Raw genomic sequence first — 23,525 nt, 5'->3', positions numbered from 1 at the left:
CAAAGAAGATACCCCTGAAGCTAGGGGCAACGCTAGGGCAGACGAAGTAGCAAAACACGCCGCCCGTACCATTACCCCCCCAACACCCCAGGTGCGATATATCACGACAAACAACGACCAAGGGGACATCCTACTAATGCAAAGAGAGACCCCAAGGGAGGAACAATGGACATGGTTAGAAAATGGGTTGCAACCCAATAAAGATGGCATATGGCAACATCTTAAAACGGGAGCAGTAGGATGCCCAAAGAAACTGATGCCGTTTTTGGCCCAACAAATACACTCGTGTGGACACATAGCCGCACAGCAAATGACAGCCAGATTCCAGAGAAATTGGTGGGCAAAAGGGTTTCGAACTCAAGCTCAAAGAATAGTGGAGCAATGTGTGACATGCCAGAAAGTAAATCCTGGACAAAAAATTGAAGTACCAATGTTAAAAGCACCTGCTCCGGCAGGGCCCTTCCAACATTTGCAGGTCGACTATATTTCCTTGCCAAAATGTCAGGGATATACAGATGTATTGGTGATAGTCGATCGCTTTTCACGATGGATTGAAGCCACCCCAGTTCGAAGCGCCACCGCTGCTGCAACCGCGAAAGTCTTGTGTAAAGATTACATTCCTAGATGGGGCGTGCCCTTATGTATTGACTCAGACCAAGGCACACATTTTACAGGGGAAATAATTAAAGAACTTTGCAGACTACTACAAATACAATGGTCATTGCATTGCCCATACCACCCCCAATCATCGGGACAAGTGGAAAGAGCAAACAGGACAATTAAACAACGGCTCACTAAGTACCACTCTGAAGGAGTGCCATGGCCTCAGGCCCTACCCCTTGTCCTATGTAGTATTCGAGCCACCCCGAATAGGACCACTGGACTCAGCCCCTATGAGGTCGTTACCGGTAGACCAATGTCGCTACCCGGAACAATAGATCTACGTAGGGCTGACATTCATCTTCTAAGCGACACAGTACTAAAGTATTGCAAAGATCTAACAGATGCTGTCAGTTTTGCTTCCCAACAGGTCAGCGCAGCTTGGCAAGAACCCCCACCGGGAGGACACAGCTTAGTCCCCGGGCTACAAGTTTGGGTAAAGAAAATGAAGCCAGCCCCCCTGGAAGACAAGTGGGAAGGTCCGTATGTCATCCTGTTGACCACAGGAGCAGCCGTGAAAGTACAGGGAAAGAAGGCTTGGATACACGCGTCACACGTGAAAAGAGATACGACAGGAGCCCCAACAGAAGAATAAATTGGACTTATTGTGTACCATGATTCCCATCAACATATTGCTAGCCATCTCCTTTACCCCTTTTCTAACATGGGTAGGAGGCATAAAGAATAACTTATTTTATCAGACCCACCTCCAGATACACGGAGACCGGAGTGTATGCTACCCCCTGGCCACATCAGTGGAATCCTTGTTTGCAGCCACACCAGGTTGGCAACCCCTCCCACTATATACCGCCGACACAACGAAACAGACATGCGAGGGCCAGACGGGTCGATATAGCCAGGGCGTTCGGGGGCAATGCGTGCAGCTAATAAGCTCAACAGACCCCGGTTGCCGAGGGCTCGTGGGTAAGAATTGCACAACGTCAGGTAGCTTATCCCCTGTGTTTTACGGGTAAAAGATGGGGATGCATATATGCCCTTGTCCCCCAGGACAATACCTGCATACAACAACAATGTGCCCGACACCACTGTCAGGTACACAGGGGCCAGCTGGCCTGTACATGCGAGGAACAAAGGTGCTTTAATGTCACAGCAGGAAGACAATTCATTTGTGGTCAGTGTAACGGGACCCATGTATCATCCGGTAAATGGACCTTCCCATTTGATACATTCCAGCTGTCCGGGTCTGGGGGAAACTCAAATGACCCCCTTAACTATTATTATACACAGTTTGCGAAGGTTAATAACCGAGAGGTCAAATGTTACCGAGCAAAGCACGGGTTTGCATTCCTCCTCAATGGAACGTATACAACAGCGACACCAAAACTCCCCTCTCTCTTCGCAGTAGGAGTAATCGCCCCCATAGCTGTTCCCTGCCCCACCAGTACACCATCCAGATGGAAACTCCGGGCAGTCTCCGAGGAGTTCTGTGCAGATTGGCGAGATCCGACCACACTGGGTAGCTCAGTAGGGTGGGGTATTCTATCGGCCATATCATTGGGAGGGGGCGCAGGAGTGATAGCAGCCAAGAATAGGAATTATCTAATGTGCGGAATCACCCTCCTGGGCAATAGCACCATTAAAGCATTAACCGCCATAAATAAGGAAATGGCAACCCTACGTCTTTTTAGCATGCAAAACCGATATGCTTTGGACTACCTCTTGGCACAAGAGGGAGGTGTGTGTATGATTATAGGAGACAAATGCATTACAAACGTCAATGGTGAGAGACAAAATATCCAAGACACTATAGACAAGATTAAAAATCAACTGGCCGACTTCATTGAAGCCGGAGGGGGTGAAGGATGGTCTGCATGGCTGAAAACATTGGGACAGAAATTACTGTATGGTTTGATTGTTATAAGTGGTGTAATTTTGGGAATTATTATTGTTGTAAATAGTATCAAATGTTGTATAAGTCGTGCAGGAGCTACTATACCCCCTCGCCTCTCCCGAATTAGGGTAGAAGTAGACACAGCAAAGCAGGGGGATCCCCCAGAGGAAGCCTGTTCGGTCCTACACAGTTATCTGTAAATTTGAAATTAAAACCCTTTTGGTTGTGTTCATGGCCAGAACACAAACAAAACGGAGACACAGGGTATGTTTTTGATAAAGTGCACTATCAAGAGTATACCTTGTATATAATGATTCTTGTAGATTGTATAAAGAATCAAAGGGAGGGATGTGGAAATGTGAATAAAATGGGCAATGAATTGGCTTACAAAAATGGCTTCACACAAGGAAAGTCTAGATTAGATTAAAAAGCAGCCCCAGCTGTGCAAAGTGCAAAAGCTAGCAGAACAGAGAATCTGCCTCAGCCTGAGGCCAAGTGTTAACGAAGTGCTAACGACCAGATCAGGGCCACTGAAAGGGCCTAACTGCTGACTAGAGAATGATTGACTAGCCATTGTTCGGTGCCCACAGCAGTGAGACAAGTCAGGACCTGCTTGCCAGACTGAAGACCAGATCATGGTCAAACCGAAAGGGCTTGAGTGATTCCCATTGGAGAACGCTTGTTGCCAGGGAAGTGATGTAACAAAACACTTGTTGCCAGGAAAGTGATGTAGTGACCCTTGTCCCACGGTATAATAGGGGCTTCCCCACCGATATTCTCTCTCTCTTAGCCAGAAGGCGTGTGGAACATCAAGAGGGTCAGACATCTCCCGGGGACATAAATGCTGGCACCACGTGTCTAACCCGGGGTGACCCTCGGGACACGAATGTACTGTCGATATGCTGTATGACCACTCCGAACAGTAATGAATAAAATGATGTTGTTTTAACTCTCCGAACCCTCGAGCCTGGAATTCTTCGTACTACGGAACTCAAGAAGAGGACCAGAAAAACCCGGTTCTCACAGAGCTTTTGAAAGCTACATCAGTCATTGGGAAAATGCTGGAATCCATTGTTAAGGAAGTGGTATCAAGTCACTTAGAAAATCATAACATGATTAGGCAGAGTCAACATGGTTTTATGAAAAGGAAATCGTGTTTGACAAATTTATTAGAGTTTTTTGAGGATGTACCTAGCAGTGTAGATAGAGGGTAACCAGTGGATGTAGTATATTTGGATTTCCAAAAGGCATTCGATAAGGTGCCACATAAAAGGTTATTACACAAGATTAGCGCTCATGTGGTTGGGGGTAATATAGTAGCATGGATAGAGGATTGGTTAACGGACTGAAAACAGAGAGTAGGGATAAACATCTTTTTCAGGTTAGCAGGCTGTAACTAGTGGGGTGCCGCGTGGATCAGTGTTGGGGCCTCAGCTATTTACAATCTATCTTAACGACCTAGATGAAGGGACCAAGTGTAATGTATCCAAGTTTGCTGATGATACAAAGCTAGGTGGGACAGTAAGCTGTGAGGACACTTTGGGTCTTATTCCGAGTGGCAGGCAGTGACTAGTGGGGTACTGCAGGGATCGGTCCTTGGACCTCAGCTATTCACAATATATATTAATGATCTAGACAAGGGAACTAGATGTAATATCTCCAAATTTGCAGATGACACAAAGCTGGGTGGACGTGTGTGCTGTGAGGAGGATGCCAAGAAACTCCAGGATGATTTGGACAGGTTGGGTGATTGGGCAGAAGCATGGCAGATGCAATATAACGTGGATAAATGTGAGGTTATCCACTTTGGTGTCAAAAACAGGAAGGCAGATTATTATCTGAATGGCAATAGATTGGGAGAAGGGGAAGTGCAACGAGACCTGGGTGTCCTTGTGCACCAGTCACTGAAGGTAAGCATGCAGGTGCAGCAGGCGGTTAAGAAGGCAAATGGTATGTTGGCCTTCGTAGCGAGAGGGTTTGAGTACAGGAACAAGGATGTTCCTTGCTACAGTTGTACAGGGTCTTGGTGAGACCACATCTTGAGTATTGTGTGCAGTTTTGGTCGCCTTATCTGAGGAAGGATATTCTTGCCATGGAAGGAGTTCAGCGAAGATTCACCAGGCTGACACCTGGGATGGCAGGAATGACGTATGAGGAGAGATTGGGTCGATTGGGCTTGTACTCGCTGGAGTTTAGAGGAATGAGAGGGATCTCATTGAAACTTATATAATTCTGGCAGGACTGGACAGACTAGATGCAGGGAGGATGTTGCCGATGGTCGGGGAATCCAGAACCAGGGGTCACAGTCTAAGGATAAGGGATAGGCCTTTTAGGACAGAAATGAGGAGGAATTTCTTCACCCAGAGAGTGGTGAACCTGTGGAATTCTCTTCCACAGAAGGCAGTAGCGGCCAATTCATTAAATATATTCAAGAAGGAGTTAGATATATTTCTTAAGGCTAAAGGGATCAAGGGATATGGGGAGAAAGTAGGGACAGGGTACTGAGTTTGGATGATCAGCCATGATCTCATTGAATGGCGGAGCAGGCTCGAGGGGCCAAATGGCCTACTCCTACTCCTTTTTTCTATGTTTCTCAGTATTAAATTCCATCTGCCACCTGTCTGCCCATTCTGCTAGCCTTTCCATGTCCTGTTGCAGTGGATTGGTATCACCCTCACTGTTTGCCACACGCCCAAGTTTGGTGTTGTTGGCAAATTTAGAAATTCTACACGGTATTGCAATATCCAGGTCATTTAAATGTATGTATATGGAGATGAGATGAGCAGGCTCGAAGGGCCGAATGGCCTACTCCTGCTCCTATTTCTTATGTTCTTATAAGTGCAAGACTATCTTGAACCCACAACCTTCTGACTCTGCGATCCACTGAGCCACAGCTGACTCCAGTCTTTTACAGTTTCATCATAACTTCCTTGCTTTTGGCACTCTACACCTCTCCAAAAGCAAGGGGAGTTATGATGAATTAATTGTTGAGCAGTTTTTTTTGCACAGTGACCCAGGCTCTGTGGAGGAAACAATTTTGCATTTCAAAGGCAAGGTCCCGCCCACTAGTCACGCCGCCATTGCTTGGAGGACCAGGCCGCCCAGTTCAGTCCTCCCAGCTCAGCCCTCTTCCTATTGGTCAGACCTCCCGTCAGTCAGAGGCCCGGGCCGGCTTCCATCCATCTGAATGGACCACTTCCTCTGATGACGTCACAATCGGGCCCCAGCGCCGGGGGGTGGGGAGAGAAAGGTCCCGCCCCCTTGCCGCGCCGCCATTGGTTGGAGGACCAGGCCGCCCGTTCAGTCAATCCCAGCTCAGTCCTCTTCCTATTGGTCCGCGCTCCCGTCAGTCAGAATCACGTTGCTCCGGCTCACTCCGCCACCCCGCGCGGTCAAATCGCTCCGTTCGGCGTCCGCGGAGGTCCCGCCCGCCCAACTGACTCTCAGGTTTGGTTTTTCTCGTATTTCACTTTATAATCTCGCTCTCCGCTCCCCTCCCTCACCTCGATTTAAATCGCTTCCTAAACACTTGACTTTACCCCGGCCGCTGATTCCGCCTCGTCCCCGGGCCCGGCCTTGCGTGTGCCCCCCGGAGGCCCCGCGCAGGCGCACTGGCAGCCTGGTGTTGTGGGGGAAACAGAAAATTCAGAAACACAGAAAATACAGAAACAGAGAAAATACAGAAACACAGAAAATATAGAAACACAGAAAATACAGAAACAGAGAAAATATAGAAACACAGAAAACACAGAAACACATAGAAAATACAGAAACACAGAAAATACAGAAACAGAAAATACAGAAAAACATAGAAAATATAGAAACACAGAAAATACAGAAACAGAGAAAATATAGAAACACAGAAAATACAGAAACACAGAAAATACAGAAATACAGAAACACAGAAAATACAGAAACAGAGAAAATATAGAAACACAGAAAATACAGAAACACAGAAAATATAGAAACACAAAAAATACAGAAACAGAGAAAATATAGAAACACAGAAACACATAGAAAATATAGAAACACAGAAAATATAGAAACACAGAAAATACAGAAACACAGAAAATACAGAAACACAGAAAATACAGAAATACAGAAAATACAGAAACACAGAAAATACAGAAACACAGAAAATACAGAAACAGAGAAAGTACAGAAACACAGAAAATATAGAAACACAGAAAATACAGAAACACAGAAAATACAGAAACACAGAAAATACAGAAACAGAGGAAATACAGAAACACAGAAAATACAGAAATACAGAAAATACAGAAACACAGAAAATACAGAAACAGAAAATACAGAAACACAGAAAATACAGAAACACAGAAAATACAGAAACACAGAAAATACAGAAACACAGAAACACAGAAAATACAGAAATACAGAAAATACAGAAACAGAAAATACAGAAACACAGAAAATACAGAAACAGAGAAAATACAGAAACACAGAAAATACAGAAACAGAGAAAATATAGAAACACAGAAAATACAGAAACATAGAAAATACAGAAACACAGAAAATACAGAAATACAGAAAATACAGAAACAGAGAAAATATAGAAACACAGAAAATACAGAAACACAGAAAATACAGAAACAGAAAATACAGAAACAGAGAAAATACAGAAAGACAGAAAATACAGAAACACAGAAAATACAGAAACATAGAAAATACAGAAACACAGAAAATACAGAAACACAGAAACACGGAAAATAGAGAAATACAGAAACACAGAAAATACAGAAATACAGAAAATACAGAAACACAGAAAACAAAGAAAATACAGAAACACAGAAAATACAGAAACACAGAAAATACAGAAATACAGAAACACAGAAAACACAGAAATACAGAAACACAGAAAATACAGAAACACAGAAAATACAGAAACACAGAAAATACAGAAACACAGAAAATACAGAAAACACAAAAAATACAGAAACACAGAAAATACAGAAATACAGAAAACACAGAAACACAGGAAATACAGAAAATACAGAAACACAGATAACACAGAAAATACAGAAACACAGAAAACACAGAAAATACAGAAATACACAAATACAGAAACACAGAAAATACAGAAACACAGAAAATACAGAAACACAGAAAATACAGAAAATACAGAAACACAGAAAATAAAGAAACACAGAAAATACAGAAAACACAGAAACACAGAAAATACAGAAACACAGAAAATACAGAAACACAGAAAATACAGAAACACAGAAACACAGAAAATACAGAAACACAGAAAATACAGAAAATACAGAAACACAGAAAATACAGAAACACAGAAAACACAGAAAATACAGAAACACAAAATACAGAAATACAGAAAATACAGAAACAGAAAATACAGAAACAGAAAATACAGAAACACAGAAAATACAGAAACACAGAAAATACAGAAACACAGAAACACAGAAAATACAGAAACACAGAAAATACAGAAAACACAGAAAATACAGAAAACACAAAAACAGAGAAAATGCAGAAACACAGAAAATACAGAAACAGAAAATACAGAAACACAGAAAATGCAGAAACACATAAAATACAGAAACAGAAAATGCAGAAACACAGAAACACAGAAAACATAGAAAATACAGAAACACAGAAAATACAGAAGCACAGAAAACACAGAAACACAGAAAATACAGAAACAGAAAATACAGAAACACAGAAAATACAGAAACACAGAAAATACAGAATCACAGAAAATACAGAAATGCAGAAACACAGAAAACACAGAAACACAGAAACATAGAAAATACAGAAACACAGAAAATACAGAAACACAGAAACACAGGAAATACAGAAACACAGAAACATAGAAAATACAGAAACACAGAAAATACAGAAACAGAAAATACAGAAACACAGAAAATACAGAAACACAGAAAATACAGAAACACAGAAAATACAAAAAATACAGAAACACAGAAAATACAGAAACACAGAAAATACAGACACACAGAAAATACAAACACAGAAAATACTGACACACAGAAAGCACAGAAACACAGAAAATACAGAAACACAGAAAATACAGACAATACAGAAACACAGAAAATACAGAAAACACAGAAACACAGAAAATACAGAAACACAGAAAATACAGAAACACAGAAAATACAGAAACACGGAAAATACAGAAACAGAAAATACAGAAACACAGAAAATACAGAAACACAGAAAATACAGAAACACAGAAAACACAGAAACACAGAAAATACAGAAACACAGAAAATACAGAAACACAGAAAATACAGAAAACACAGAAAATACAGAAACACAGAAAATACAGAAACACAGAAAACATAGAAAATACAGAAACACAGAAAACATAGAAAATACAGAAACACAGAAAATACAGAAACACAGAAAATACAGAAAACACAGAAAATATAGAAGCACAGAAAATACAGAAACTCAGAAAATACAGAAAACACAGAAAATATAGAAACACAGAAAATACAGAAACACAGAAAATACAGAAACACAGAAAATACAGAAAACACAGAAAATATACAAACACAGAAAATACAGAAACACAGAAAGTACAGAAACACAAAATACAGAAAATATAGAAAATACAGAAACACAGAAAATATAGAAAATACAGAAACACAGAAAATACAGAAACACAGAAAATACAGAAAATACAGAAACACAGAAAACAGAAAATGTAGAAACACAGAAAATACAGAAACACAGAAAATACAGAAACACAGAGAATACAGAAAACACAGAAAATATAGAAACACAGAAAATACAGAAACACAGAAAATACAGAAACACAGAAAACACAGAAACACAGAAAATACAGAAACACAGAAAATACAGAAACACAAAATACAGAAACACAGAAAATATAGAAAATACAGAAACACAGAAACACAGAAAATACAGAAACACAGAAAACATAGAAAATACAGAAACACAGAAAATACAGAAAATACAGAAAACACAGAAAATATAGAAACACAGAAAATACAGAAACACAGAAAATACAGAAAACACAGAAAATATACAAACAGAGAAAATACAGAAACACAGAAAATACAGAAACACAGAAAATACAGAAACACAGAAAATACAGAAAACACAGAAATACAGAAAACACAGAAAATACAGAAATACAGAAAATACAGAAACACAAAATACAGAAAACATAGAAAATACAGAAACACAGAAAATACAGAAACACGGAAAATACAGAAACAGAAAATACAGAAACACAGAAAATACAGAAACACAGAAAACACAGAAACACAGAAAATACAGAAACACAGAAAATACAGAAACACAGAAAATACAGAAAACACAGAAAATACAGAAACACAGAAAATACAGAAAATACAGAAACACAGAACACACAGAAACACAGAAAATACAGAAAACATAGAAAATACAGAAACACAGAAAATACAGAAACACAGAAAATACAGAAACACAGAAAATACAGAAACACAGAAAACACAGAAACACAGAAAATACAGAAACACAGAAAACATAGAAAACAGAGAAAATACAGAAACTACAGAAAACACAGAAAATACATAAACACAGAAAATACAGAAAACACAGAAAACACAGAAAATACAGAAGCACAGAAAATACAGAAATACAGAAAATACAGAAACACAAAATACAGAAAACATAGAAAATACAGAAACACAGAAAATACAGAAACACGGAAAATACAGAAACAGAAAATACAGAAACACAGAAAATACAGAAACACAGAAAACACAGAAACACAGAAAATACAGAAACACAGAAAATACAGAAAACACAGAAAATACAGAAACACAGAAAATACAGAAAGCACAGAAAATACAGAAACACAGAAAATACAGAAACACAGAAAACATAGAAAATACAGAAACACAGAAAACATAGAAAATACAGAAACACAGAAAATACAGAAACACAGAAAATACAGAAAACACAGAAAATATAGAAGCACAGAAAATACAGAAACTCAGAAAATACAGAAAACACAGAAAATATAGAAACACAGAAAATACAGAAACACAGAAAATACAGAAACACAGAAAATACAGAAAACACAGAAAATACAGAAACACAGAAAATACAGAAACACAGAAAATACAGAAACACAAAATACAGAAACACAGAAAATATAGAAAATACAGAAACACAGAAAATATAGAAAATACAGAAACACAGAAAATACAGAAACACAGAAAATACAGAAAACACAGAAAATACAGAAACACAGAAAACAGAAAATGTAGAAACACAGAATATACAGAAACACAGAAAATACAGAAACACAGAAAATACAGAAAACACAGAAAATATAGAAACACAGAAAATACAGAAACACAGAAAATACAGAAACACAAAATACAGAAACACAGAAAATATAGAAAATACAGAAACACAGAAAATACAGAAACACAGAAAACATAGAAAATACAGAAACACAGAAAATACAGAAAATACAGAAAACACAGAAAATATAGAAACACAGAAAATACAGAAACACAGAAAATACAGAAAACACAGAAAATATACAAACAGAGAAAATACAGAAACACAGAAAATACAGAAAATACAGAAACACAGAAAATACAGAAAACATAGAAAATACAGAAACACAGAAAATACAGAAACACGGAAAATACAGAAACAGAAAATACAGAAACACAGAAAATACAGAAACACAGAAAATACAGAAACACAGAAAACACAGAAACACAGAAAATACAGAAACACAGAAAATACAGAAAATACAGAAACACAGAAAATACAGAAAACACAGAAAATACAGAAACACAGAAAATACAGAAACACAGAAAATACAGAAAATACAGAAACACAGAAAATACAGAAACACAGAAAATACAGAAACACGTAGGCCTAGAAATTGGGTTTTGGCTTAGCCAGGGCTTTAGCGCCGGAAGTTAGTGCCGGCGCTAAGTCCCCCTGCGCGCGCCAAAAATTCAGTAGCGCCGCGCCCAAACGGCTGCCGGCGCTACTGAAGGGTCTTAGCGCCTGGAAAAGGGCGCTAACTGCCGTTTAGCGCCGCAATTCCGGCGCTGCGGCACCCGATGCGGTGCGGCAGGCTGGGGAAGTGCAGGCCTCCTCCTTTCGTTAAGGAGGAGCTGCCTGCACCCGGCCGCGACCCGCGCAAATCTGTTTAAAAATGAGCCCGGCACCTCGGACAAGTGCCGGGCTTGCATCTGTTCCGGGGGGGGGGGGGGCGGGGAGAAGTCCGGGGAGGGAGCTGCGGGCAGGCGGCCGGCGGGAAAGCGGCCGGCCACCGCGGGGCCTTTAATGCGCCGGCGCAAACACATGTTGGACTCTGTTGCCAGAGTCTTAGTTGCGGCTGCCACGGGCGAGGCGGCCGCAACTGAATTTCGGCGCTGGGGCCCGTCGGCATGGCAACCGGGATGCTGCGCACAACGATGACGTCATCGGTGCCGGCGCAGCGCTACCGGTGCAACGCCACTTTAGGGCCCCAGGGAATTTTTCAACTGGCCATAACTCTGGCGCTAGTCCCTCTAGCGCCTCAAAAGCGGCGCTAAGGCTAGTGAATTTCTAGGCCAGAAAATACAGAAACACAGAAAATACAGAAAATACAGAAACACAGAAAATACAGAAAACACAGAAAATACAGAAACACAGAAAATACAGAAATACAGAAAAAACAGAAACACAGAAAATACAGAAACACAGAAAACATCGAAAATACAGAAACACAGAAAATACAGAAACACAGAAAATACAGAAAACACAGAAAATATAGAAACACAGAAAATACAGAAACACAGAAAATACAGAAGACACAGAAAATATACAAACAGAGAAAATACAGAAACACAGAAAATACAGAAACACAGAAAATACAGAAACACAGAAAATACAGAAAACACAGAAAATATAGAAACACTGAAAATACAGAAAACACAGAAAATACAGAAAACACAGAAAATACAGAAACACAGAAAATACAGAAACACAGAAAATATAGAAAATACAGAAACACAGAAAATATAGAAAATACAGAAACACAGAAAATACAGAAATACAGAAAATACAGAAAACACAGAAAATACAGAAACACAGAAAATACAGAAATACAGAAAATACAGAAACACAGAAAATACAGAAAACACAGAAAATACAGAAACACAGAAAATACAGAAACACAGAAAACATAGAAAATACAGAAACACTGAAAACATAGAAAATACAGAAACACGGAAAGTACAGAAACACAGAAAATACAGAAAACACAGAAAATATAGAAGCACAGAAAATACAGAAACACAGAAAATACAGAAAATACAGAAACACAGAAAATACAGAAAACACAGAGGGCTAGATTTTCAGTATAGACAGTTTTGGGGCGCTAACCTTAGCGCCCGCCCGAAGTTAGCGCCCGCCCCAAAGTAGCGCCCCGTTGCCGGAAATTCAGTGGCTTCGCCCTAAGAGGTTGGTGGAGCGCTAAAAGAGGCGTTCCACTACTATCTTTAGGCGCTAAGCCGGCGGTGCAGAGCGCAGCGCCCGAGCTCGGGCGCAGCGCACGGCAGACACTCTGGTGCCAGTGAGCTCTTAAAGGGGAAGGGTGCATGTGTTTTTTTCGGAGGAGGAGGTGGTGGTGGTGGTGGTGGTGGTGGCCGGAAACATAAATACACCGTTCACAACAACACACTGGATCATAGAAACATAGAAACATAGAGATAGGAACAGGAGTAGGCCATTCGGCCCTTCGAGCCTGCTCCGCCATTCAATGAGATCATGGCTGATCTTCATCTGAGATCTTAGCTGATCTTACCAGTTCAGTACCCCGTCCCCGCCTTTTCTCCGTAACCCTTAATCCCCTTAGCCTTCAGAAATATATCCAATTCTCTCTTGAAAATATTTATTGAATTAGCCTTCACAGCCCTCTGTGGCAGGGAATTCCACAGGCTCACCACTCTTTGAGTGAAGAAATTCTTCCTCATCTCTGTTTTAAATGATTTGCCCGCTATTTTTAGACTGTGGCCCCTGGTTCTGTGCTCCCCGGCCATTGGAAACATTCTCTCTGAATTCAGCCTGTCCAGGCCTGCCATAATTTTATATGTTTCGATGAGATCCCCTCTCAATCTTCTAAACTCCAGTGAGTACAAGCCCAAACTATTCAATCTCTCCTCGTAGGTCATTCCCGCCATTCCAGGTATCAGCCTGGTGAATCGCCGCTGCACTCTTTCCATGGCAAGAACATCCTTTCGCAGATGGGGCGACCAAAACTGTACACAATACTCCAGATGCGGTCTCACCAGCACCTTGTACAGCTGTAGTAAGGTATCCCTATTCCTATACTCGAACCCCCTTGATATGAAGGCCAACATACCATTTGCCTTCTTAATCGCCTGTTGCACCTGCATGCTCTCCTTCAGTGACTGGTGCACAAGAACACCCAGGTCCCTCTGCACTTCCCCATCTCCCAATCTATTGCCATTTAGATAATAATCTACCCTCCTGTTTTTACCCCCAAAGTGGATAACCTCGCATTTATCCACATTATAGTGCATCTGCCACGTATCCGCCCATTCCCCCAACCTGTCCAAATCGCACTGTAGCCTCCTGACATCCTCATCAGAGCCCACCCCTCCTCCTAGTTTAGTGTCGTCAGCGAATTTGGAAATATTGCATCCAATTCCCTGATCCAGATCATTTATATATATTGTGAACAGCTGGGGTCCCAGGACAGATCCTTGCGGCACCCCGCTGGTCACTGCCTGCCACTCCGAAAATGAGCCGTTTATTCCAACTCTCTGTTTTCTATCCGCCAGCCAGTTCTCTATCCACGTTAATACTTTGCCCCCAATCCCATGAGCCTTAATTTTGCATGATAATCTTTTGTGTGGAACCTTATCGAAGGCTTTCTGGAAGTCAAGGTACACCACATCCACTGGCTCTCCCCCATCTATTTTACCAGTTACTTCCTCAAAAAATTCCAGCAGATTAGTCAAACACGATTTACCCTTTGTAAATCCATGTTGACTCTGTCCGATCCTTTCCCCATTTGTCAAGTGCTCCGCTATTTTATCCTTAATAATGGACTCTAGCATTTTGCCCACAACCGATGTAAGGCTTACTGGTCTATAATTCCCTGCTTTCTCTCTACCCCCCTTTTTAAATATTGGGGTAACATTAGCTACCCTCCAATCCACGGGTACTGTTCCCGAGTCAATGGAGTTCCGGAAGATGATCCTTAGAGCATCTGCTATCTCCAGGGCCACCTCCTTAAGTACCCTAGGATGTAGTTTATCAGGCCCCGGGGATTTGTCGGCCTTCAGTCCCCTCAACTTACCCAACACCATATCCCTAGAGATACTAATTTCTGTCAGCTCCTCCCTCTCATTAGTCCCTATGTTTGCCGATATTCCTGGGAGGTTATTTGTGTCCTCCTTTGTGAATACAGAACCAAAGTATGAGTTTAATTGGTCTGCCATTTCCTTATTCTCCATTATATATTCTCCCGAATCGGACTGCAAGGGACCGACTTGGGATTTTACCAGTCTTTTCCTCCTGATATACCGATAAAAGCTTTTGCAGTCTGTCTTTATGTTTGCTGCAAGTTTACTTTCGTATTCTATTTTCCCCTTCCTGATTAATCCCTTTGTCCTCTTTTGCTGTATCCTGTACTGCCCCCAATCTTCCGGTCTGGTGCTTTTTTTTGCCAGTTGATATGCCCTTTTTTTTGATTTTATGCTGTCCCTAATTTCCCTCGTTATCCACGGTTGAGCCACCTTTTTAGGTTTATTTTTATGCCAAACCGGTATAAACATGTTCTGGAATTCTTCCATTCTATCTTTGAATGCTTGCCATTGTCTATCCACTGTCAATCCCCCCAGAAACACCACCCAATCAATCTTACCCAATTCCCGTCTCATACCCTCGTAATTCCCTTTATTTAAGTTCTGGACCTTAGTCTCTGATTCAATTTCCTCACTCTCCATCTCGACTGAGAGCTCGATCATATTATGATCGCTCTGACCCAAGGGGCCTCGTACAAGAAGATTGTTGATAAGTCCCTTCTCATTGCACAATACCCAGTCTAAAATGGCCTGATCTCGAGTCGGCTCCTCGACATATTGGTCCAGATAACCGTCCCGAAAACATTCCAGGAATTCCTCCTCCTCAGAATTTTTACTAATTTGGGTAGTCCAATCAATATGTAAATTAAAGTCACCCATGATGACAGCTGTGCTCTTATCGCACGCTTCTCTAATTTCCCTTTTTATGCCTTCCCTCACCTCCATATTACTATTTGGAGGCCTATATATCACACCCACTAACGTTTTCCTCCCCTTGCTATTTCTCATTTCTACCCATACAGATTCCGTTTCATCCGAGTTAATATCCTTCCTTTCCATTGCATTAATCCCCTCCTTTACCAGCAATGCTACCCCACCTCCCCTACCTTTTTGCCGATCCTTCCTAAATATTGTATATCCCTGGATGTTAAGTTCCCAGCCTTGCCCACCCTGCAGCCACGTTTCTGTAATCCCAATCAAATCATACTTGTTTACCTCTATTTCCACAACTAATTCATCCACCTTGTTCCTAATGCTTCTAGCATTAAGATACAAAGCCTTCAGGCTTGCTTTTTTCACACTCTCATTATGAATTAGTTTGGCCCTTTGTGTTTCTCTCCTTTGCTTATTGCTTCTCACCTTTCTACCATCTATTTCTGACTTCATATGACTTCCCTCTTTTCCACTATCTAGGTTCCCATCCCCCTGCCAAATTAGTTTAAATCCTCCCGAACCGCCCTAGAAAATATTACCCCGAGGACATCGGCTCCCTCACAGCTCAGGTGTAGACCGTCCCCTTGGTACAGGTCACTCCTCCCCAAGAACTGGTTCCAATGCCTCAAGAATTTAAATCCCTCTCCCTTGCACCACTGCTCAAGCCACGTATTTAGCTTATCTATCTTACTCTCTCTAAACTTATTAGCTCGTGGCACTGGTAGCAATCCAGAGATTACTACCTTTGAGGTCCTACTTTTCAATTTAGCTCCTAACTCCCTAAATTCAGCTTGTAGGACCTCCTCCCTCTTTTTACCTACATCGTTGGTACCTACATGTACCACGACAACTGGCTGATCCCCCTCCCCCTTCAGAATGCTCTGCACCCGCTCCGAGACATCCTTGACCCTTGCACCAGGATCCTTCCACACAACACATGCAGACTGCCGTTTATAGTGCAGGAGGAGTGCCCTTTAATTTGCGCTCCCCAGGGTGTGTTGCGTTCCATTTTACAAACGCTCTGGACGCCAGCCGCACAATGGGGCGGTCCGACTGAAGTTTGGATTCGGGGCGGCCAAAGGGCGTTGCACGAGGATGTGACGTCATTTTCTGCGCGCGCATCCGGGCGGCCGCTAAACTTTGCGCCGGCGCTAACGGGCAACTTAATTTGGGGCGGGGCGCAAACTGCGCTGCGCCCGGGCACTACACGAATAGGGCCCGAAAATCACTTCTCTTAAGGCGCTAACTGCTGGCGCAAGCAACTGAAAATCTAGCCCAGAAAATATAGAAGCACAGAAAATACAGAAACACAGAAAATACAGAAAACACAGAAAATACAGAAACACAGAAAATGCAGAAACACAGAAAATACAGAAAACACAGAAAATATAGAAACACAGAAAATACAGAAACACAGAAAATACAGAAACACAGAAAATATAGAAAATACAGAAACACAGAAAATATAGAAAATACAGAAACACAGAAAATACAGAAACACAGAAAATACAGAAAACACAGAAAATACAGAAACACAGAAAACACAGAAAATATAGAAACACAGAAAATACAGAAACACAGAAAATACAGAAACACAGAAAATACAGAAAACACAGAAAATATAGAAACACAGAAAATATAGAAAATATAGAAAATACAGAAACACAGAAAACATAGAAAACACAGAAAATACAGAAACACAGAAAACACAGAAAATACATAAACACAGAAAATACAGAAAACACAGAAAATACAGAAACACAGAAAATACAGAAAATACAGAAACACAGAAAATACAGAAAACACAGAAAATACAGAAAACACAGAAAATACAGAAGCACAGAAAATACAGAAATACAGAAAATACAGAAACAGAAAATACAGAAACACAGAAAACACAGAAAATACAGAAACACAGAAAATACAGAAAACACAGAAAATACAGAAATACAGAAACACAGAAAATACAGAAAACATAGAAAATACAGAAACACAGAAAATACAGAAACACGGAAAATACAGAAAATACAGAAACACAGAAAATACAGAAACACAGAAAATACAGAAACACAGAAAATACAGGAACACAGAAAATACAGAAAATACAGAAACAGAAAATACAGAAACACAGAAAACATAGAAAATACAGAAACACAGAAAACATAGAAAATACAGAAACACAGAAAATACAGAAACACAGAAAATACAGAAAACACAGAAAATATACAAGCACAGAAAATACAGAAACTCAGAAAATACAGAAAACACAGAAAATATAGAAACACAGAAAATACAGAAAACACAGAAAATACAGAAACACAGAAAACACAGAAAATATAGAAACACAGAAAATACAGAAACACAGAAAATACAGAAACACAGAAAATATAGAAAATACAGAAACACAGAAAACATAGAAAACACAGAAAATACAGAAACACAGAAAATATAGAAAATACAGAAACACAGAAAACATAGAAAACACAGAAAATACAGAAACACAGAAAACACAGAAAATACAGAAACACAGAAAATACAGAAAACACAGAAAATACAGAAGCACAGAAAATACAGAAACACAGAAAATACAGAAACACAGAAAATACAGAAAACACAGAAAATACAGAAGCACAGAAAATACAGAAACACAGAAAATACAGAAGCACAGAAAATACAGAAAACACAGAAAATACAGAAGCACAGAAAATATAGAAAATACAGAAACACAGAAAATACAGAAAACACAGAAAATATAGAAACACAGAAAATATAGAAAATACAGAAACACAGAAAACATAGAAAACACAGAAAATACAGAAACACAGAAAACACAGAAAATACAGAAACACAGAAAATACAGAAAACACAGAAAATACAGAAGCACAGAAAATACAGAAACACAGAAAATACAGAAACATAGAAAATAGAGAAACACAGAAAATACAGAAAATACAGAAACACAGAAAATACAGAAACACAGAAAATACAGAAACACAGAAAATATAGAAACACAGAAAATACAGAAAACACAGAAAATACAGAAACGCAGAAAATATAGAAACACAGAAAATACAGCAACACAGAAAATACAGAAAACACAGAAAATATAGAAACACAGAAAATACAGAAACACAGAAAATGCAGAAATCACAGAATATATAGAAACACAGAATATACAGAAACACAGAAAACACAGAAAATATAGAAACATAGGCCTAGAAATTCAGTGCCCTTAGCGCCGATTTTGCGGTGCTAGAGGGCCTAGCGCTGCAATTGGCGCCGGCGCCTAAATTGCCTGGGGCCCTTCCGCCACGGTAGACCGGTAGCCCGTGGCAGCCGCAAGCAACGTTCTGGCAGAGGTGCCTTGCACAAGTTTGCGCCGGCGCATTAAAGGCCCCGCGGCGGCCGGCCGCTTTCCCGCCGCCCGCCTGGCTGCAGCTCCCTCCCCGGACTTCCCCCCCCCCGCCGGAACAGAAGCAAGCCCGGCACTTGTCCGAGGTGCCGGGCTCATTTTTAATAAGATTATCGCAGGCCGCGGCCGGGTGCAGGCAGGTCCTCCTTAAGGGAAGGAGGAGGCCTGCACTTCCCGAACCTTCCGCACCGCAGCGGGCGCCGCAGCGCCGGAATAGCGCCGAAATTCAGCGCATAGCGCCAGTTTTCAGGCGCTAACAGCTTTCAGCAGCGCCGGCAGCCGTTTGGGCGCAGAAGTACTGAATTTTTGGCCCGACCAGCGCGACTTAGCTCCGGCACTAACTTCCGGCGCTAAAGCCGTTGCTGCGCCAAAACCCAATTTCTAGGCCGTAGGCCTAGAAATTCAGTAGGCTTAGCGCCGCTTTTGAGGCGCTAGAGGGCCTAGCGCCGGAGTTATGGCCAGTTTGGAAATTGAGTGGGTCCCTAAATCGGCGTTAGGCCGTTAGCGCTGCGCCGGCACTGATGACGTCATCGGTGTGCGCAGCGTCCCGGTTGCCATGGTAACCCGCCCGAACTCCGAAATTGACTTGCGGCCGCCTCGCCCGTGGCAGCCGCAAGCAACGTTCTGGCAGAGGTGCCTTACTGGACTTTGCGCCGGCGCATTAAAGGCCCCGTGGCGGCCGGCCACTTTCCCGCCGGCCGCCTGGCCACAGCTCCCTCCCCGGACTTCTCCCCCCCCCCCCCCCGGGACAGATGCAAGCCCGGCACTTGTCCAAGGTGCCGGGCTCATTTTTACAATGATTTTCGCGGGCCGCGGCCGGGTGCAGGCAGCTACTCCTTAAGGGAAGGAGGAGGCCTGCACTTCCCGAACCTGCCGCACCGCAGCGGGTGCCGCAGCGCCGGCATAGCGCCACAATTCAGCGCGTAGCGCCAGTTTTCAGGCGCAAACAGCTTTCAGCAGCGCCGGCAGCCGTTTGGGCGCAGAACTAGTGAATTTTTGGCCCGCCCAGCGCGACTTAGCTCCGGCACTAACTTCCGGCGCTAAAGCCGTCGCTGCGCCAAAACCCAATTTCTAGGCCACAGAAAATACAGAAACACAGAAAATACAGAAAATATAAAAACACAGAAAATACAGAAAACACAGAAAATACAGAAACACAAAGTACAGAAAACACAGAAAATATAGAAACACAGAAAATACAGAAAACACAGAAAATACAGAAACACAGAAAATACAGAAAACACAGAAAATATAAAAACACAAAAAATACAGAAAACACAGAAAATACAGAAACACAGAAAATACAGAAAGCACAGAAAATATAGAAACACAGAAAATACAGAAACACAGAAAATACAGAAAACACAGAAAGTACAGAAACACAGAAAATACAGAAACACAGAAAATACAGAAACACAGAAAATACAGAAACACAGAAAGTACAGAAACACAGAAAATATAGAAACACAGAAAATACAGAAAACACAGAAAATACAGAAACACAGAAAATACAGAAACACAGAAAATATAGAAAATACAGAAACACAGAAAATACAGTAAATACAGAAAATACAGAAACACAGAAAACACAGAAAATATAGAAACACAGAAAATACAGAAACACAGAAAATACAGAAAACACAGAAAATATAGAAACACAGAAAATATAGAAAATACAAAAGCACAGAAAACATAGAAAACACAGAAAATACAGAAAACATAGAAAATACAGAAACACAGAAAATATAGAAAATACAGAAACAGAAAACATAGAAAACACAGAAACACAGAAAATACAGAAACACAGAAAACACAGAAAATACAGAAACACAGAAAATACAGAAACACAGAAAATACAGAAAATACAGAAACAGAAAATACAGAAAACACAGAAAATACAGAAACACAGAAAATACAGAAACACAGAAAATACAGAAAACACAGAAAATACAGAAATACAGAAAACACAGAAACACAGAAAATACAGAAAACATAGAAAATACAGAAACACAGAAAATACAGAAACACGGAAAATACAGAAACAGAAAATACAGAAACACAGAAAATACAGAAACACAGAAAATACAGAAACACAGAAAATACAGAAACACAGAAAATACAGAAACACAGAAAATAGAGACACAGAAAATACAGAAAACATAGAAAATACAGAAACACAGAAAATACAGAAACACAGAAAATACAGAAACACAGAAAATACAGAAAACAGAAAATACAGAAACACAGAAAATACAGAAATACAGAAAAAACAGAAACACAGAAAATACAGAAACACAGAAAACATAGAAAATACAGAAACACAGAAAATACAGAAACACAGAAAATACAGAAAACACAAAATATAGAAACACAGAAAATACAGAAACACAGAAAATACAGAAGACAGAAAATATACAAACAGAGAAAATACAGAAACACAGAAAATACAGAAACACAGAAAATACAGAAAACACAGAAAATATAGAAAATACAGAAACACAGAAAATATAGAAAATACAGAAACACAGAAAATACAGAAATACAGAAAATACAGAAATACAGAAAATACAGAAACACAGAAAATACAGAAATACAGAAAATACAGAAACACAGAAAATACAGAAAACACAGAAAATACAGAAACACAGAAAATACAGAAACACAGAAAACATAGAAAATACAGAAACACAGAAAACATAGAAAATACAGAAACACGGAAAATACAGAAAATACAGAAACACAGAAAATACAGAAAACACAGAAAATATAGAAAATACAGAAAACACAGAGGGCTAGATTTTCAGTATAGACAGTTTTGGGGCGCTAACCTTAGCGCCCGCCCGAAGTTAGCGCCCGCCCCAAAGTAGCGCCCCGTTGCCGGAAATTCAGTGGCTTCGCCCTAAGAGGTTGGTGGAGCGCTAAAAGAGGCGTTCCACTACTATCTTTAGGCGCTAAGCCGGCGGTGCAGAGCGCAGCGCCCGAGCTCGGGCGCAGCGCACGGCAGACACTCTGGTGCCAGTGAGCTCTTAAAGGGGAAGGGTGCATGTGTTTTTTTCGGAGGAGGTGGTGGTGGTGGTGGTGGTGGTGGTGGTGGTGGTGCTGGTGGTGGTGGTGGTGGTGGTGGTGGTGGCCGGAAACATAAATACACCGTTCACAACAACACACTGGATCCTTCCACACAACACATGCAGACTGCCGTTTATAGTGCAGGAGGAGTGCCCTTTAATTTGCGCTCCCCAGGGTGTGTTGCGTTCCATTTTACAAACGCTCTGGACGCCAGCCGCACAATGGGGCGGTCCGACTGAAGTTTGGATTCGGTGCGGCCAAAGGGCGTTGCACGAGGATGTGACGTCATTTTCTGCGCGCGCATCCGGGCGGCCGCTAAACTTTGCGCCGGCGCTAACGGGCAACTTAATTTGGGGCGGGGCGCAAACTGCGCTGCGCCCGGGCGCTACACGAATAGCGCCCGAAAATCACTTCTCTTAAGGCGCTAACTGCTGGCGCAAGCAACTGAAAATCTAGCCCAGAAAATATAGAAGCACAGAAAATACAGAAACACAGAAAATACAGAAAACACAGAAAATACAGAAACACAGAAAATGCAGAAACACAGAAAATACAGAAAACACAGAAAATATAGAAACACAGAAAATACAGAAACACAGAAAATACAGAAACACAGAAAATATAGAAAATACAGAAACACAGAAAATACAGAAACACAGAAAACATAGAAAATACAGAAACACAGAAAATACAGAAAACACAGAAAATATAGAAACACAGAAAATACAGAAACACAGAAAATACAGAAAACACAGAAAATATACAAACAGAGAAAATACAGAAACACAGAAAATACAGAAAATACAGAAACACAGAAAATACAGAAAACATAGAAAATACAGAAACACAGAAAATACAGAAACACGGAAAATACAGAAACACCAGAAACACAGAAAATACAGAAAATACAGAAACACAGAAAATACAGAAAACACAAAATACAGAAACACAGAAAATACAGAAACACAGAAAACATAGAAAATACAGAAACACAGAAAACATAGAAAATACAGAAACACAGAAAATACAGAAACACAGAAAATACAGAAAACACAGAAAATATAGAAGCACAGAAAATACAGAAACTCAGAAAATACAGAAAACACAGAAAATATAGAAACACAGAAAATACAGAAAATACAGAAACACAGAAAACACAGAAAATATAGAAACACAGAAAATACAGAAACACAGAAAATACAGAAACACAGAAAATACAGAAAACACAGAAAATATAGAAACA

The 23,525-nt window shown here is 40.8% G+C and overlaps 2 protein-coding genes across 2 annotated transcripts in view; both read left to right on the top strand.

Annotated features, from left to right (window-relative positions):
* The first annotated feature begins 1,838 nt into the window (after positions 1 to 1,838).
* LOC147117943 (syncytin-2-like) lies at positions 1,839 to 3,466 on the top strand. The gene is given in 2 exon segments (XM_085984277.1): positions 1,839 to 2,056; positions 2,058 to 3,466. Coding segments are annotated over 2 exon segments (774 nt in total). The 5' UTR covers positions 1,839 to 1,937; the 3' UTR covers positions 2,713 to 3,466.
* A 1,005-nt stretch (positions 3,467 to 4,471) lies between these two features.
* The window catches only part of LOC147117942 (uncharacterized), a 43,493-nt gene continuing 24,439 nt past the window's right edge, over positions 4,472 to 23,525 (top strand). The window contains exon 1 of the mRNA XM_085984267.1: positions 4,472 to 5,959. The gene's annotated coding sequence lies outside the window, so the exon portion shown is untranslated. The remainder of the gene's footprint in view (positions 5,960 to 23,525) is intronic.

The sequence above is a fragment of the Somniosus microcephalus genome, chromosome 4, assembly GCF_052327205.1.
Source record: "Somniosus microcephalus isolate GS21.2 chromosome 4, FLI_Smic_1.0, whole genome shotgun sequence".
Classification (NCBI taxonomy): Eukaryota; Metazoa; Chordata; class Chondrichthyes; order Squaliformes; family Somniosidae; genus Somniosus; species Somniosus microcephalus.
This window is presented reverse-complemented; position numbering and strand designations above follow the sequence as displayed.